This window comes from Furipterus horrens, unplaced genomic scaffold (assembly GCF_987537825.1).
Source record: "Furipterus horrens unplaced genomic scaffold, mFurHor1.1.pri manual_scaffold_4, whole genome shotgun sequence".
In the NCBI taxonomy this organism is placed as follows: Eukaryota; Metazoa; Chordata; class Mammalia; order Chiroptera; family Furipteridae; genus Furipterus; species Furipterus horrens.
In genome coordinates, this window is record NW_028327174.1 from 47,864,575 (window position 1) to 47,882,053 (window position 17,479).

A 17,479-nucleotide genomic window follows, 5' to 3' on the forward strand; every position below is an offset into this window, starting at 1 on the left:
CTGCTATTTATAAAGACTACAGTTTCTCTGAGCAAACTTACGGCTGTTCTCAGCAATGGCATCATTGTTGAAGAGGAAGTGAATTTTTCAATCAGTGTCTATTTTCCACCTTGATTTCTTTACCTACTCCACTTTAGAGATACCTGGAAAGATTTGAGTATCTCCTCAGTAATACATTCACAGTCAAGGAGACTTGACCTCTATGAACTGAATGTCTACCGGGAGGTGACTGGGTTGTGTTGATGTAAAGGTGACTGGGTTGTAGAAAGGAGACTAAGGCCACCATTCTGTCAATATGGGGAAAAAGAGGCTGTTTTCAGAAAATGGCAGCTCAGTAGCTGAGCCTCTAGCTGGCGGGGTTTTTGTTATCTTGGGGTCTTGATCTTTTGGAAGAATGTCGAGCCATATTTTTCAAACCATGTTGCATGGGGCCATTGTGGATAGATGAAGCAGGTGGAAAAAAGGTTGTGGGGATTAGCTCTGAGGGTCTAGGCCTCACCCCGACTGCTTCAACCAGTGCAGCTCTGTTTTTATCTCCTTTATAGATGGTGCTCTACGTCAGATATTTTTAATATAATCAGATGAAAAAGTTGAACTTACCAAAACTTCTTTCAGGGATAGTACTGTAGGTAGATGGAAAGAATACTAAGAAAAGTCCTTTTGGAAGGCTAGGAGTAAAAGTGAGATCTTCAAAAGAAACAATGAAATGAAAATAAATGGCCAGTAAACTGCCATCTCAGTAAGTGAGTCCTGATGGCTTGAAAACATGTTTTACCTGAGAAGGACAGGCAGATATGAGGACAGAGCTGAACTGCTCCTGAGGACAGGGGACAGGCTGTGGATGATGTGGGAGGAAGGACAAACAGAGAGAATCTTTAGTTCACAGCACAGCCAGAGGGAGTTGAGAGAAGAAATAGGTCAGATGGGATTTTATGAAGTTGAACATAGTGGGATGTATAATATAAAAAATTCTCTTTGCTATTTAACCCTCCCAACACCCCACACCCAAAACAATATTTAGTAAAACTTGCTCAATGCTTTAAGGGCTTTAGTTGTGAACAGATTCTTCCTAGAGAAAGCAAGAGATGCTAAGGTTTGCAAACTGATGGTGTAAAAAAGAACAACCCGGAAACATTACATATTGCATTTGGTGATTCACCGGGACTTTCTAGGCTCAACAGCATGTAATACATGCTGCTATGATTTATTACAGCAAAGGGTATAGAGCAAAAGCAGCAGGAAAAAGATATGCAACAGTAGAGTCCAGAGAGGTCTGGCATGGGCTTCTGAGAGCTTCCTTGTCAGAGGCCACAAAAGAGAGCTCTTTTCTAAACTACGGGACACATGTGGAATGCCTGCCCTGGGAAGCCCAAATGACAGTTTTAAGGTCTAAGGCTTTTAGTGGGTGCTGGTCACGTAGACACACTCTGCTTTGCAACCAGCCTTGGCAACCAAGCCCAAGGACTGCAACAATGAAACCAGGTACACATCATTAATCTTGGTGTTTGTATAAAGAAGCTCAAAAGCCAGTACAGCATGGTCCATTGCTTCAGGTGTATATAACAAATTCTTCAGTCACTAACATAAAAAACACTCTTAGGGCCACATTCCTAGGAGTTCACCAAGGTCACTCACGGTTCCTTTGAAGACATAAGTAGTAAGCAACCAGATTTGCTGTGTCGGGTTTTTTTTTTTTTTTCTTTTTCACCTCACAATACCAAATCTGGCTAGGATTTGAAAAAGGATTTCACGACTATAAAATCACTCATATAGGGTAAAGGTTAAAGATGGCTTCTGCCACCTGGAGGCAGATCACGAGCTAGGCAAGAAAGCCTTTCTCCTGCAGGAAGGCCTCTGGTTGAAGAGAAAGAAACTGTATCTTCCAAGTCAGTGTTTATTTTCATGCTATTTGCTGTTATTTATTTTGTAAGCATTTAGAAAATTTTTGCTTAAAAGTTTGAGCCTTGTCTCAATTATGTTCTAGAAAATGAAGAGCATATTTATTCATCCTACAAATTACACTCAGGATTTATGTGCTATTTGCTAGAGACTGTTATGACCGCTGGGGATAAATTAATGAAAAGACAGATGCCTGCTCTCACAAAACTTACAACTCTGGTGGAAGGAAACGGGGGAAAAATGTGATTTGAGAAAGCTATAATCCGTTGAGTTGGAGCAAAGTCATAAAAGAAGACCGGTGTTCTACCTGCAGGTCTAGAAAAAGGAAACCCGAAGGAAATGAGTTTATAGTATCTCTACGCTATTTTATTAGACACTTTTTTGCCTGCCTTCCCAAGGAGGGTGACCAACCACCTGTTTGCCTGAACTGAGTGGTTTCCCAGGATGCAGGCTTTCAGGGTGTGAGCTGCGATAGCTCCCAAACAGCAGCGCTTACCTGTGTCACTACTCTTGAGAACTAGTCTCTCAGCCACTGCGGTGGGTCCTGGCAGCCATGTCCATCTGCTATATTAGAGATTAGCCAATGCTTATCTTGAGAAGTTGGCTGAAGAAATTACTCAGAATCCAACCGCAGAGCTCTACGGTGAAGTCTCCCGCACTTCTGTCATTGAGGTCTCTAGAACAAATCTAGTGTTTGACCTTTTGAAGGCCTGTTTAACTTTTATCTGAGGTACCCCAATCTCCTTCTAAGTTCTCTCTCCCTCTGCCCTGTTTTTGCTTAAGCTAATTGAAATGGATTTTCTTTGTTATCAGAAACTTAACTAAATCAGTTCTCCAGGTTAGTTTTCGAAGTCTAGACAAACAGCTCTGGTTTAGTAAAAAACGCCCCTAAATTATTCTTCCTCAGGCTTACTGGAAAAACTTCTTGGGAATAGCTGGCTGGCTGGTTATAGAACTGTATTTTGATCTTCTGAGCACACCTATTGAATATATTTCTAATTTTAATTATTACATTGGCTTTCTGGTTCATTTTGGTATCATTCTATGAAAATGGCTTAATTTTAAGTGTACAGATTGTGTTAAAACCCAAGTCTGACACATAACCCACCTTTTGGCAGTGTTAGTTGCTGTGGTAGGTGTTGTTACAACTTCTCAGATGAGTAACTTAGTTGCTCAAATCCTGCTGCACTTTATGCTCAGAAGTAATTTCTTCCCTTTTGACCATTGTTAATAATGGGATTAGCTGAGTGCAGAATCCCCTTGCCTTTGGACCACTCCCGAGCACACCTGTTCTGTGGTAACCCTCTTTCCCTCTTTTGGTTTCAGCTTTCGGTAAGTCACTTTAGGACCCATAAGCTTTTAAGGCTTATCATTATGCCCTACCTAACTGTCCCCTGTATTTTAGTGATCCTCTTCCTATCCAGTCCCACTCAGGTATACCCATGCACCCATCAGCTTGTCTTTAATTGCTTCTCTCCACTTCCTCTCCCTTGCTGACTTTCACTGAAGTGGAACTAACCTTCCCAGGCCACTTTCAGCACTCCTTAATTTTAACTGTGCATCAGGTATCACCTGGGTAGCTTTCTGATGAGAAACAAAAAAAAATTCCGAACAGCCCCAGAAAGCTGCATTTCAGAAAAGCTACCCCACCCCCACCCCCCACCACGTGACTCTATGCACTACTGGCCTACTTACAGCAGGTCCAAGCCTGGGTCTTTAAGACGACTTCTAGGCTTTTTTGTCCCTCACACTTTGTAAATTTATAATCTGTAGGCACTTAAAAGCAGAACAAAGTTTTTCCTGACCATTTCTTTTCTTCATCATTGTAATGACTAATATTATATAGACCTAAATGCCAGGTGCTATCCTTACCAAATACGTGAGACACTCCTGATCCCATTACCCCAAAGAAAACACTGCTATTCAGGATTAAGCATGTTTTATTTTAGTTCAGTTAAAACATACATTGTTTCATTGAAACGGTGTAGCAATCCTTGCCAACAAGTCATACTGCAGTTGTTGGCCTCTTAACAGTACAAGAGGGATTTTTACACTATATACATAAGCAGAACACAAGCAGGCTCTCAAAGGTCTTTCCTTACATTAGATCACATTATATTTCATTACACTAGCACACATTTTGGTAACTACTGCATTTTGAAAATTTAGACCTTACTGAAAATTTAAATAAGAGTTCTGAAGTTGCACCAAGTTTTCATGAAAAAAATGTAATGGCCAACCAGTCTGTTTATTGCAAGTAAAATTTGAACAATACTTAAAATTTGTAGTGTTTACAGCAATTAGTCAATTTGTTTATAGTGAAATCTCTGTACAGGTAATTTTGGGACAATTTGTAGATATATAATATGAATTCATCAAAATGCAGTTAACAAACTTACAGGAATATATACACTTGAACCCAAGACCCAACCTGACCTATGGAATTATTTACAACCTATTTACAAATACATATGGACACACAATGTTATTTACATAGATTATAAATATTGAAAAATAGGTTAGCTTTAATGGATTAACGCTGTTCTATAAATAACATTACAGTTATAACTGAAACATCCACGGAAGACAGTAATGCAAAATGAGGTGACATGACAGTGGTTTTAATACTGAAGAGTGCTTATTAATGGGAATTCACTGCTTAGGAACCTCAGGACAGACAAGATAGCTCCAAGAAAATCATGCAATGGAATTTACTCTACGCAGCTGATTTTGAACCTTGAATAGCCAAAGGTTCAATGAGCCTCCCCACAGCTACTTGCTGTGAGGATTTTTTCCATTCTTTCCCAGTTCACAACATATCTGTAGAAAACAGCTCTTCACTTGATATTCCCTGGGAGACAAAATCAGCAATTCTTTCAGGAACTCAAGCAGAAGTGCCAGTTCTTGGTCTGAACTAGAGGTGAGGTTTGAAGGGCATACCTAAGGCCCAATGAAATGAAAGCAGTGCTGTAGAATCCACCTTCTCACTGCCTTTCTAGATGGGTCCCCAATTAACTTCATTTTCATAAAAACAAACAAAAATGGACCATTGGTTTCACCCAATGTAGCACTACAGGATGTCTTCCAGTTCCACAAGGGTCTTTAAAGTAGACATATCTGATCTATAATCTAGTCACATATAATACAAGAATGTGTAACAAAAATGTTTCTGCCACATTTCTGGCCCTTGCCTAGAACTAAAAATGTTTAGTTCAAGAGAAAACCGTAACAGCCAGATGACCAACTGATGATTCCATTATTTGCTTCCCTCAACCACTAATGGAATTATGTATATTAGACTTTAGACATTATGCCTGATAAGCAAAGTACCACATTATTTAATAATATATTCACCATACACCATAACATACAATAAATGTGCTCTTAAGAGCCAAGTAATCTTTTCAGTTCTAACTGGAATTTACATGGAAGGGTGATCATGCAGTTGGACCAACTACTTACACTCAGGTTGCACTGTTTTCCCTAGTAACCATTTGTTGGATGTAAACAAATAATTCTATGTTGCACAAGAATGAGATGACAATCCAGTGCAAGTAAGTTTTGTAAAAAGCTTACTGCATGAGAAACCCCAGTGGCCTATATGAACAGAACTTATATTATACCAAATATCGGTGTAACCTGTGGATTAGACCTCTACTGTAGACCTGTAGACAAAACATGAACACGACAAAGCCATGTATTATCAAGTAATTCACACTTCCAGTAGCAGATGAGCATTTTGAAAAGTTGTACTCTGGATAGAATAGTTTTGGCCTATAGCCATCAAATGCCCATTTTCCACTGCTAGAAGCAATGTTAAAAAAGGGCTGGCCCAAAAAACCCAGGGCTGTCAATCCAGCTCTGGGGACAGATGCAACTGAATAAACCCTGTTTTACCCAATTGCACTATTTGGTACCTCAAAATTAGTTATTTTACTTCCCACAGAAATATCTGCATTATCTTCCATTCTAATAGACTGAAGCCATAAATATTTGTCTGAATGAATTAAATTTTTTGGGAACAGAGACAAAAGATGAACAGAGTTCATCTGATTTGGTATAACAACAAACAATCAATTATCCTTGAACAGTGAAGTTTGAATGGAAAAAACTATGCTCCTATTCATGGTACAATTTTTCATTACATCGTTTTGTTTAAAAACAATTTTGGGTAAAAAAAGTATTTGGCTTTTTACGCCTACAAAAAGACAATTCATTTCATAATATTAATATTTTTAAACACCAATGAAAAATTTTTTACGGAATTTATTGACAACTGTTTTTGGACAATGTTCAAAAAAAGCATTTTTTAAAAGTAAAATAGTGCTTCTGAGGTCTTTAAATATTTTTGGTACAAAAAAATAATAGTGTTTTTCTCAATGGTTATCCCAATACTTCGCTGCAAATTAAGAATTGTTTCTCACATCAAATGGTTCCATTAGGCACATTCAAGTAAAACCATAAAATATCCAAGTTAAACAATGACACAGCCAAACATGTGGCTTGATAAAAGAGTTTGTCCATTCTCTGGAATGGAATAAAATTGTCACTTCCGTTAACCCGAGACTCGTGGTTTTGTTGTTAATGTCCATTTCTATCATACAGAATAGTTTCTTTAAAAAAAGAAAAAAAAAAGTTCACTTATTCTGCACTCAGAAGAACCAGCGAGGAATCTGCACTTCAAAAGGAAGTGAAACTGAGAACATCAGGTGAAATTTCATAGTAGTTGAGAGCTGACTCAACACTGGCATCAAATGGACTACCGAAGTTTAAGTGGTGCTAGTTAATGGCCGCCTCCCTGGGCATTGTGTACCCAATCCAGAACGATCAAGGCCATGCTTCCGAACATCACCACTATGCCGCTTAGCAGGAAGAGCACAGCCTGCAATGAGGACACAGAGAACACTAATTAGAAAGCAATAAAATATATGTCCAACATTCCTCTTTCTACTTCAAGAAACGGGCTTAGGGCTTATCATTACTAAAATTATGTCAGAAGTATTTTACAGAGCCACAGTTTCACTTTGCTAAAGACATTTAAATAGTCTTAAAAGTAGTCAGGGGGTCATCAATAATACAAAATAACTATCTCTAAAACCTTCAAAATGTTCCCCTTTAAATTCCTTTCTCTCAAATGAAAAGGTCAATCATTTTTTTTGCTGAACTACTATGTAAAGTAAAACTGGACTGGGTTTTTCGCATTTTTTAAAAACAAAATTGAAGTCACAAAATCAGACCAGCATCACCCTAAAATGTAGCCTGAGTCAAAGCCAAAGGTCTAAGAGACAGGATGTTTACTCCACACCCTACCCTTCAATTATTGCCACTATATACTTTGAGTAAAACAAGATGGTGGTTTTTAGCTTATAAACAATTCTAGAACTTTAATCAGACTAGAACAGTAACAGAGAATAAGGACCAAAAAGCAGTCTTTTTCCTAAATAGCCCCATCAGAATCATTTATGCTTAACATATCACACCTTTTTAAAAATTAGTTATTACACTGAAAGTACATAATATTTTAAAGTGTAATATTACCCCACACCAAGCCTTGCTTTGAAGATGGTTTGCCTTGCTGGACTAAACACCCCATTTTTTCCTCTTTTATATACTCAAGGCCCATTTAAATGCCTGTCACACAACAGGCAGCCCCCCCAAAATACTGGTTTAACAATTGTTGAAAGCAAAGTATCTTTACACTTAATACTCTATCCCTATATCTAACAACTTCCTTGCAGTTGGCTTAAGCATGTATTTAGATGGCAAACTTTCACTTCCTTCTCCCCCAATCTCTCTTCTGTGAAGCAATGTTCGAGAAACATTTACTAGAAACATAAAGGTGAAATACAACATACAATAGCTAATAGATTAAAATTATAATCAGCTGAGGAATTTCTGATATTGGAATATTATCACTGTTTCTATAGTCATAATCTTACCCCAATCTTTTGTAGAGATTTCATAGATTCTTTCTTAACTATCTTGATATAGAAGGCCGATGGGAGAATAAAAATCAACATAGCAGCTGCAGATGCACCTGTATAAAGAACATTTACCATTTACTGAGTATTCAAGGAATCGCCCATTTTATAAACCTTAAAATCCCTCATTATTTAAGTCAACCTTGATACTCTTTAAAACTTACCAATGAAACCAAAGATATCTCTAATAGTTGGGACAAAGATGACAAGCAAATTGGTAAATCCCAAGATGGATACTGTAATGATACCATGACGCCACCAACTGAAATCTTTTGCTGGACACAACAAGTGAGTTATGGAACCCCGGATCTGCAAAATAAAGAGATAAATTAAAGTTCCAGCTTTTAATAAAAATCATTTAATACCTTCAGTTATGGAAAACACGCCCTAGAATGTTCTGAAAACTTACAAAGTATTTACTTCTTCTGTAACTACCTAATATAAGGCTAAACACATTCTTTCACAAACCACTTGAGATTTATTTAAAATTACCAAGTATTTTAAAAAGTCCCTTCAAAACAACCATCAAGTCAGTGTTGCTGTAGTGGGTGTTTCTCTTCTCCCAGAACATAAAAATCTCAGAAATCTTCACATTTAAACTCATTCCTCACGGAAAAAAGAACAAATCATTACTTACTGGGAAAATGACGACGGGTACTGTCAGGGTGACAGCCACTAATACAGCCAAACGGACAATGAGAAGAAGGATATCAGTTCCCAAGACTCTAGAGTAGGTATGAAGCAATTCTGACTCAACGTGTTCTATGGAGAGAGAAAACCCCCCAAAACTTTAAGTGTGTTGTTTTCACTGAAGATTAGGTCAAAAATCTAACTTGTGGCAAAATTTGTACCAAAATTGTTGACTACTCACAAAATGACTACAAACTAAGAGACTAATAAGATTAATTTGGAATTAGGTTTAATGCAATTAAAATAATATTGAAGAAAAATTTTTCTAAATACCAACTAGAGATTTAGCCACATGATCCCCATTAAAATCAACAGGAGCTAAATACCTAAATCCCATGCTTTGGCCTTTAGTTTGTGTGTGTTGTATAATTTGAAAGTGATGGGAGGAAATAGGTAGGACGAACTTAGATGTAAGCACATCATATAAAAATGGCATCAAATGATGAACGGTGTACTTCTGAACCTGATTTCTAGAAATTACTGATTAAATATACTTTAGGAAATTCTAAGCTCTATTAAATTCAATTTCTCATCACAAATGAAATATACTAAAAACATATTGAATTTTTTAAGTGACAGGACTATACATATCAAAGTATCCATTTCATTTCACCCAATTTTTTGTTTGTTTGTTACTTACCATAAAATGTCAAGTATCCAAAGAGGGCAGCAAGCAAGTACATGAGAAACATAGCAAAAAATGAAATCTTGGATACATTCATCATTCTTCTACGGCTACGGCTATGTAAATTTAAAGAAAAATACAAAGATGTATTTCAGCAGGAGTTATTAGCAGTAATCAAGCAATACTTTTCTAATAAAACCATGTGAAAATAGATAAAGAACTCACTCTTTCAGCTCCTCATAAATGGGAAGAATAGCAGGATGACAGACAAATGAAAAGGTCAGAATTGGCACAGCATAGACTGTCTGCAAAAGATATAAAAATTTACTCAATATCCTTATGTATCAAACTCATGTGTTATAATAGTTCTGCAATTTACATTTGATATCAACCAATCTTAGAATCAAAGTCTAAAATAGTTTTCCTTATATAATTAGCTTTCAATCTTCTAATTTGTTCACTACGTGTATCCTAACTTCTGAATGTGTCAATTATTAACGTCACATGATTATTTTATTTTAAATCTGTTTTAAGACACAAGCCAATGCTTTCTTCTAGGTCCTCAATAAGCTAATTATGTTTTCTAAAGAACAGCTTCTTAACCCTCTTCCCTTTACCTTAGGAGATATTTTAAATTTTTCAGTAGCTTCCCTCTTTTCTTCCCTAAAATCTTCCTTTCAGAAAAATGAAGATTATATTCAGTTACCTGTGAGTTGAAGATAAAATAATGTGGTCTGCAAGAATCATCAGTCGTGTTAGAAGCCGTATTAGGTGTAAGGACTGTTGGCGGTGTGAAGGTGCTGTTTATTGCCTCATGAATTATCAACACATCACCCATAGGACAAGAAATCTCAAATTTCTTGCAAATCACCTGAAAATATATTTTTCCTTTGTTAAACTGAATAATGTGACAGGGCTTATTAAAAAAATCTCTAGCTTTAAAGAAGTTACACCTACCACAATCAGAAAGAACACCATACACAACAAGGAGAGGCCACTGGTATATCCCAAATAACCTATGGGGGTGAAAGGATAAATGTTAGTTTAATGAAATAGGTTTAGGGCAAATATATTCTCTGCCAAATAATTCAATTCTGCTTGAAAGACTTCAGTGTGGCTACAATATGAAGTTTCTAATTCTTATACACTAAGCTATAGAATTACTTAAGAATAGTTGCTAATAACTACAGTAATAAAAACTTCTATTCATTTTGTATTATTATGACAAAGTATAAGATATTATAAAATTCTGACACTTCAGTAGTGATCATACTAGGATTTTGAAAGACGTATGGAGGTCTGTGTGCTGCAACACCCAAAGGTATGCTTTTAGAGCTTTTTAGCTCTCAGTGTTTATTAAGAAAAAGTCAATTAGCTGGTGAAATGATCATTTTACTTCTCTTTTGAGATGGGTTTGCTCACCTAAGTTTCTCAGCAGCGACAAAGGAAGAATGAGCACCAATGATACCAGCAGAACCAAATAGTCACCGTTCAGATACCACAATCTGAATGAGAGAAAAGAAAAACAAGGTCAAGACCAATCACAGATATCCTCTGAATATCTTCTCACAGGACTCATCTTATAGAAATACTATAAAAATACACACTAAAAAGACAGGTGTGAAGTATGACTTATTCAGAAAGCCCACAAACAGGAATAAATCTCTCACTTTGTGCGCTAGATGAATATTCACTCAGGTTAGAAATGGGGCATGAAACAGTATAACTTCTGTCCCACAGTTTGCTCTGGGAAGGCTGCCAGCTGATTCATAACATAAAATACTTCTTAAATGCTTGCTACTAATATAGGGAACAAAGAGGCATTGTTAAGCCAGTAATCTTATCTTTAAGCATTTTTCGAAAAATCATACACCAACTCTATCATAGCTTTAGCTTGCAATTTTTAATGCTAGAAACAAGGAAATTTTAAAATAAGCTTCCTTTAATTTGTTAGCAAATGTACAGATGAAATACTTCAACAAGGAAATTTTTTTTCTTTGACAAAATACATAGGGGCAAGCCCTGGCTGGTGTGGCTCAGTGGATTGAGTGCCAGCCTGTGAACCAAAGGGCCTCCAGTTCGATTCCTAGACAGGGCACACACGTGCATTGCGGGCCAGGTCCCTAGCTGGGGGCACGCAAAGGGCACCACACATTAATGCTTCTTTCCCTTTCTTTCTCCTTCCCTACCCCTCTCTAAATATTAAATAAATAATATCTTTTTAAAAATAATAATAAAAAAAAATACATAAGCAAAAACAAAGCAAAAAACCCAATTCTCAAACCAGGACTTATTCCAGGTTGTCAACAGTATGTTTTAATACCATAACCACCTTAATGCCAAAAATAGTCAAAAGATCCCTTCTGAAATTAAAAGAAAATATCACCCATGTATCCAAAGAATTTTAGTAATATTTTCCTTTTTAGGTAATCCACTATAACCACTCTTTTAAATCACTATTTCAAATTCTAATGGCCTTGTGAATTTTACTGCACTTATTTCAGCAACGAAGACCCCACAGAAAACTAACGTGTAAAGATCAGATTATTAAAATAAATTTCTAAAGCAGAGACAACCACACAAGTAAATTACCCCCCCCCCCCCCCCCATGTGTACTTTTCATTCCCCTGGGATAAATAACTTTGCTGGAAGAATAAGGTTTCTACAGCATGGTCATACATTTTCTGGTATTACATTTTAAATAGATTCAGTTTTACAAATTTCTAATTTATAAAAAGCAGACAGGAACTGGTTTTTAATGTTAATTCAAAGCCACAGTCCTAACGTAGGCTGGACTATGTATTATTCAGCTATAATTTCTTAAGGAGTAAATATAAAGAGGAAAGTTTAGAAAATTTATTTTTACACACAGGTTAAAAATTAGTCATCCAGAGTTACAGAACAGTTACCATCTTCAGCCTTTCATTCTCAAAAGTTCTCAGTTTCAACAGTAACATTGTAATAATTCACTGATAATCATTTTGTATCCAACGTTGATAAAATGTATCTAACCATTTTAGGCTATCACTGTTTCTTATGAGCAACCTTACTTAGCACCTACCCAGTTGCATCTTCAATGTTCATTAATGCCTTGATCACCAAAGGTAACTCATATTTCACTATGAAGAGGTAGCTTGACATAGCTGGAGGAAAAAAAATTATACCATTACAAGTGCAAAATGTGGCACGTGACACCAAAAGCAACGTGTCACCACTGTGCTACACAAAGCAAGTCTACCCAAGTGACCTTTTAAATAATTCTTACCTCCAATGTTCTGCATTGTAATCGATCCAGAGGCTGCAAGTTTTCCAACCAATCCAAATGCCTTATGTCCCAACTGTTCATACAATAAAGACCCTATAATTTGAAGAATACAGAAGCATGAAGCAAGTATTTTATACAAGAGACAAAATCATGACAGGCATAGTTGTTTTAGAAATACCAAGAATGGCTCCCATACCTCCTTCATTGGCAGTCTTCAAAAGGAGATGAACAGAATACAGGGAAAATATTGACACAAATGTCAAGAGAATTCTATTGAGAGAAAGAAAAGGTGCAGGGTTATAAACAAGCACAGCTCTATTTAAAGACAACCCTTTTGGATTGTTATTGAAACGTTAAATATGGAACTTATCCTAATATTTCTTTTGCTAGAGAGAATGCTCCCAAGAATGACATTCTCTTGGTTAGAGTGTCAAGATATTCTCTTACGTGGCCCTAAAAACTTGCATCATGTCTCAGGTAACTGGTAAGAGCAGGTGTTTACTCACTGAATCAAACATGCAGGGAGACACTGGAAAGCCAAACTTTAAAGTGGTGGAATTATGAGACTTATAATTGGATTCTGGCACCATAATAATCAACTGCATACTTGCCACTTGTCTACACTTTCATTTTACCTGGAAAATGGTGGTAATACCTGCCAGAACACCCAGCCTACAAGGTATTTTTGAAACCCAATTGGGATAGCAAATACCAGAGAAACAACCAATGTGACAATATATATTGCACTCCATGGTGTGGAATACAGGCCCAGCAATGTCACAAAGTGAAACAATGCCTGTGCTGGACAGAACAAGTAGGCTTATCAATCCAACTGCCTGGGCTATCTCCTCCTTGGAACAGAGAGGGACTAAAGGTTTCCAAATGGTTTCCGTTAGGGCAGTTTCTCTCATTCCAGCTTTATTTTCCTTCCCAAGGGCAAGCCAAGAAAAATATAAATTTCTTTTTAGTAAAAGGAATAACAAATCAAATTCAGGGAAACACAGAAAATTCTACAAACAATAGGACAGTCACCTTTTTTTTTTTTTTTTTTTTTGGTACGAGCCAACTGAATACAGTACTATGTAAGGTCTGGCAAGGAATCTGATGTCTGTTAGTTAAACACAGGCGGCGACATCAAATTGCTGTTCTAAATGCTGCAAGTTTTATGGGGTCTAATCTGAGGTGGGAAACGACACCATCAGCCTCTCCTCTAACTAGACCAAGTTGCCGGTTTAATCAAAAACAATTTTCAGTCCTCCTACGGCAGTGAGGCACAAATGAACTTTCCTAACTTTTGAGGTCTCTTCCAACGTCAAGATGGTTTCTCCTCAGAAAGGTTAGCCTGAGTTGTTTAACTATACCACAGCAGCCATATGGCTTTTGATCCCTGATCGCTATACCTAGTAAAATACTGATGGATTAAATATTCATTTTAGCACTTGATACTATTAATTGTAATTGTCACACACAGACTCTACTAAAAGTATAAAAAATTTATCAGAGTTTTTGTTTCACTTATGAAACAGAGCTGCCACATGAAATACTGCACTAGAACACCACTTAAAAAACAGCCTCCAGTTTTTATACTAAGAGGAAGGCTTTCAAATACATGACAATGATGCCATTCAATTTTCCCACTAAAAACTTTGAAACTCTAGGGTCCTTTCTATGTAAGTTCTTGGTCCTTCACTTTAGCAAGAGGGCCTCGTGTTAATGAATCAAGCTGACTGAATCTTGGCTTCCAATGCTCAAACTCTGCTTAACTTCAGTGTGGAATTTCACCACAAAGCAGAGCTCTGCAAAGGCCTGCTTTTCTTTTCACGCATTCTATTCTGCTGGGGAAAACAACTTGCATAGAAGGCACCCTCCGGCTAACAAAAAGTGTATCTGTCACAAAAGAACAATTCCACGTTACATGCATGTGTGTGCTTTCTTCAGATGCACAACAAAATCACGTCTTCCACAGAAATTACTTACGATACCAAAAGTTAGTAGCTACGATATAAACATCATTAAAAATGTATGCTCTATTGTATGTACGTTTGTTTTGTGCTTTTTCCCTGGAAATAAGTTCCTTATTTTCCTATTATATTCTCCAAGGGCCAGAAAACCCCACCACGGTTAAGAACTACTGCTCTAGTCTTCTACTGCTCCAAAATTCTGTTCTAGGTATTTATGCTGGAAAGCATGGGAGTAACTAATTCTAACTCAACAACTAAGAAGAAAAAATATTTTAAAGCAGGTACTAAAGTATTAATGTTTTGCTGTGGCATATGGCAATCACATAGATCTGGAATAAATATTAAAACACAAACAAACCAAAAAAACACATATGGGTTGCTTTTCAGTTGCTTTATTATTCACTTTTCTTAAAACAAACATATTTCAGATTAGCCAAATACTACCACACCTTATATATTTAAAAAAAAAATTAGTTGTCTTCCTTATACACACTGTGCCATACGTCCTCGAGGAGACTACGTCAATTTACCAAACTGATCTGGAAGTATTATGCTTATTAATATTTTTTGCTTCCAATTTTGCCAGAATAAAATTTCTAACTACCCTCAATTTTTGAAGTTTCCTTAAAATGTTCAAATCCTGTTAAATTTTTGTCTTAATTATCAATTTTAATTGCTGTCCTATTCTCCCCTATCTAATTGGCTTTCTTGACATGCAATTACATATCAAAAAAAAAAGTTTTTGATTTCTCATATTTTAAGTTTTAAGCAAATGATTTTCAATTCAGTTTCTAGAGCCAAAACATGTTGTATCATCATATTAACTGCCCTGCATGGCAGACTCACTACTTACACATACTTACATAAAAAGAGCAATTCCAGTATTAGCCATGGCATAAGAAAGCCCAAGGATTCCACTGCCCACAATCGCATTGCTCAGATTAAATACTGACATTCCAAAGGAAGTAGTACCTGGATGCTACATAGAGGGAAAACGATAACCAAACATATAACAATAATTAAATGGAGAAGACCAGCTCTGGGCAAGTTAGACTTGAAATCTAAAGTAAAACTATTCATAATTTACTCCATAAAGCCACAGATACACAAATTTATTATTTTTAACTTACAAAGTCTGTTTCATACTTCTTTTTCCCCAAATTCGATTCAAGTAAAAAGTTCTGGTTTTCAGGATCTACATCTGCATAATGGCTGCAAAAACAAAAATAAAGAAAAAAAAAGAAAAAGAAAAATCTTAAATTGGGTTGAAATATACAATGGAATGCCTTAACACAGAAAACACCCCTTTAGCTGTCACACACCTTTACTTAAATGAGTGTGAAGTAGGAGCCTACTTTCACGCCCGATATTGTCCTTGTAATAGAACAACCAGATATTCTTCAGAGATCACTCTCCAAATGTACAGAAATTAAAGCAACAGAAGCCGAGGCCTTCCTAGAACTCCCGACCCGCACAAGCCGTTTTAAAAAAAGAACATAGCACAACTTCTCCCACCTTTTCAGAGCAGCTTGCTTGGTGGGATAGTAGTTGTTAAAGTCGCTGTTGGAACTGTAACCACTGCTGTCCTCATCCGGGGAAATATTGAACCTTCCCATTTCGGCTTTCTTCATGCTGGGAACCGGGAGGAATCAGACGCTTCGAATAACACTGGACTCCTTTTGTCCTTAGCGGTGCACGGGCCGGCGCCTCTGCCTGGGAAGGTAGACGCGGCGCGTCAGGACCCGCAGCGCTAGCTCTGGTCACGTGACGCGCGGCTGATTCATCCCTGGCCAGGCGAGTGGAAAAGTACCAGCCGGGTGCGAGGGGCGGGGCGCGCCGAGGGGCGGAAAAGTACCGCCAGCCGAGCCGCGGAGAACAAAGATGGTCCCACAGCGGCGCGGCGCCCGCCGAACCCCCCCCCCCCCGCCCCCCGTCCTTCGGCCCTGAAGCCCCTCAACAGATTTTATTACTTCACCCTCTCCGTGATCCCAAGTGTAAGGAAGGAGTGCGGGGACCTTATTACTTTATCCCCACGGCCTCTCTGTTCGTGCACAGGCACGCAGGGCACACAGCCCACCCAGGCAGTTGCTAGGTGTGCTTGCCGCCCCGGCGCACAGCTCCCTATTTCTAGCATTTGCAACGGCAGTGCTGCGAACGCGTCCTTTCACGCCAGAAGCCCCCAGAGGGGGAAATGCTTCTGCGGCAGTTAGCCCACTCGAGGGGGCGCAAAGGGCTGATAGCAGTCCTCTGTCGAGCAGGGGAGAACGCCCGTTCCCAGGGGCGCCGCGGATGTGTTTACACGCGCACGCCCGTGCCCTCGAGCACACTCGTCCACTGGCATTTGGCCGGCGAGCGCCGCTCCCCGCCCGCCCCTCCTATGCCAGGAAGAGACTGATGCAATATCGAACGCCGATTGTCAAACGTCCTCAGCCCGTCTTCCCCAGTCGTGGCCTCTGCTATACTAAAAGCCCGACGCCACCTCTACGCCTCCGAATTACAGACTCCCTGCACTTAATTTTTTTTTTTTTATTGATGCAAATCAGTCACAAGACTTGCCGCAGCGGAGATGCGGGCCAGGATGGCTCCCCTCCCCTTAACGGGAAAATGCGGTTCCGCTCCGGGCGCCCCGGCTCCGGGCGCCCCCGCGCCGCGCCTGCCCCTCTGCCCGAAGGAGGGCGGCGAACCCCACTCCCCCTTGTGGGCAGGGGTCTTAGGCCGGCCCCGCTAACCGCAGAACCGCTCCTCTGAGGAGGAAACGACCCCAGCAGCTGCCTTCCCGCCTCGGCCCCTCCCGAGCGCCCCTCCCCCACTCCTGCCGGGGCCTCGCGCCCTTCGGAGACATCCCTCGCGCTGTTACCTCGGTGGTCTCTGCTTCTGAATCGCAAAATGTCACGCAAACGCCTTCGGTTGGTTTTTCTTTAAGAAAAACCGTAAACAAAACAAAACAAAAAAACCCCAACAATAAGAACGAAAAATAACCTTAATACAAAAAAGAAAACGGCAAGTTGCCCCCCAATCGTCCGGCGTCCGCCGTCCGCCGTCTCAAGGGAAAGGCACG

General features: G+C 38.7%; 1 protein-coding gene across 1 annotated transcript; it reads right to left on the minus strand.

Annotated features, from left to right (window-relative positions):
• Positions 1-3,821: 3,821 nt before the first annotated feature.
• Positions 3,822-17,449, minus strand: SLC38A2 (solute carrier family 38 member 2). The gene is made up of 16 exons (XM_090273046.1): positions 17,279-17,449; positions 15,937-16,134; positions 15,552-15,633; positions 15,285-15,400; positions 12,657-12,730; positions 12,461-12,553; positions 12,257-12,338; positions 10,618-10,700; positions 10,153-10,211; positions 9,902-10,066; positions 9,421-9,500; positions 9,211-9,311; positions 8,518-8,642; positions 8,045-8,189; positions 7,839-7,936; positions 3,822-6,781 (listed from the first exon to the last, which is right to left on the minus strand). The coding sequence occupies exons 2-16, from the start codon at positions 16,050-16,052 to the stop codon at positions 6,683-6,685; spliced, it is 1,518 nt and encodes a 505-aa protein (XP_090129172.1). The 5' UTR covers positions 16,053-16,134; positions 17,279-17,449; the 3' UTR covers positions 3,822-6,682.
• Between the last annotated feature and the right edge of the window lie 30 nt (positions 17,450-17,479).

What these genes read in the sequence shown, in the direction of transcription:
- SLC38A2 (XM_090273046.1), bottom strand. Translation starts at nt 16,052, where the DNA reads ATGAAGAAAGCCGAAATGGGAAGGTTCAATATTTCCCCGGATGAGGAC. An exon ending in AAGCAAGCTGCTCTGAAAAG is followed by an intron (nt 15,634 to 15,936) that starts GTGGGAGAAGTT and finishes TTGTTTTTGCAG; the next exon opens with CCATTATGCAGATGTAGATC. An exon ending in TGGATACTTGACATTTTATG is followed by an intron (nt 8,643 to 9,210) that starts GTAAGTAACAAA and finishes CTCTCTCCATAG; the next exon opens with AACACGTTGAGTCAGAATTG.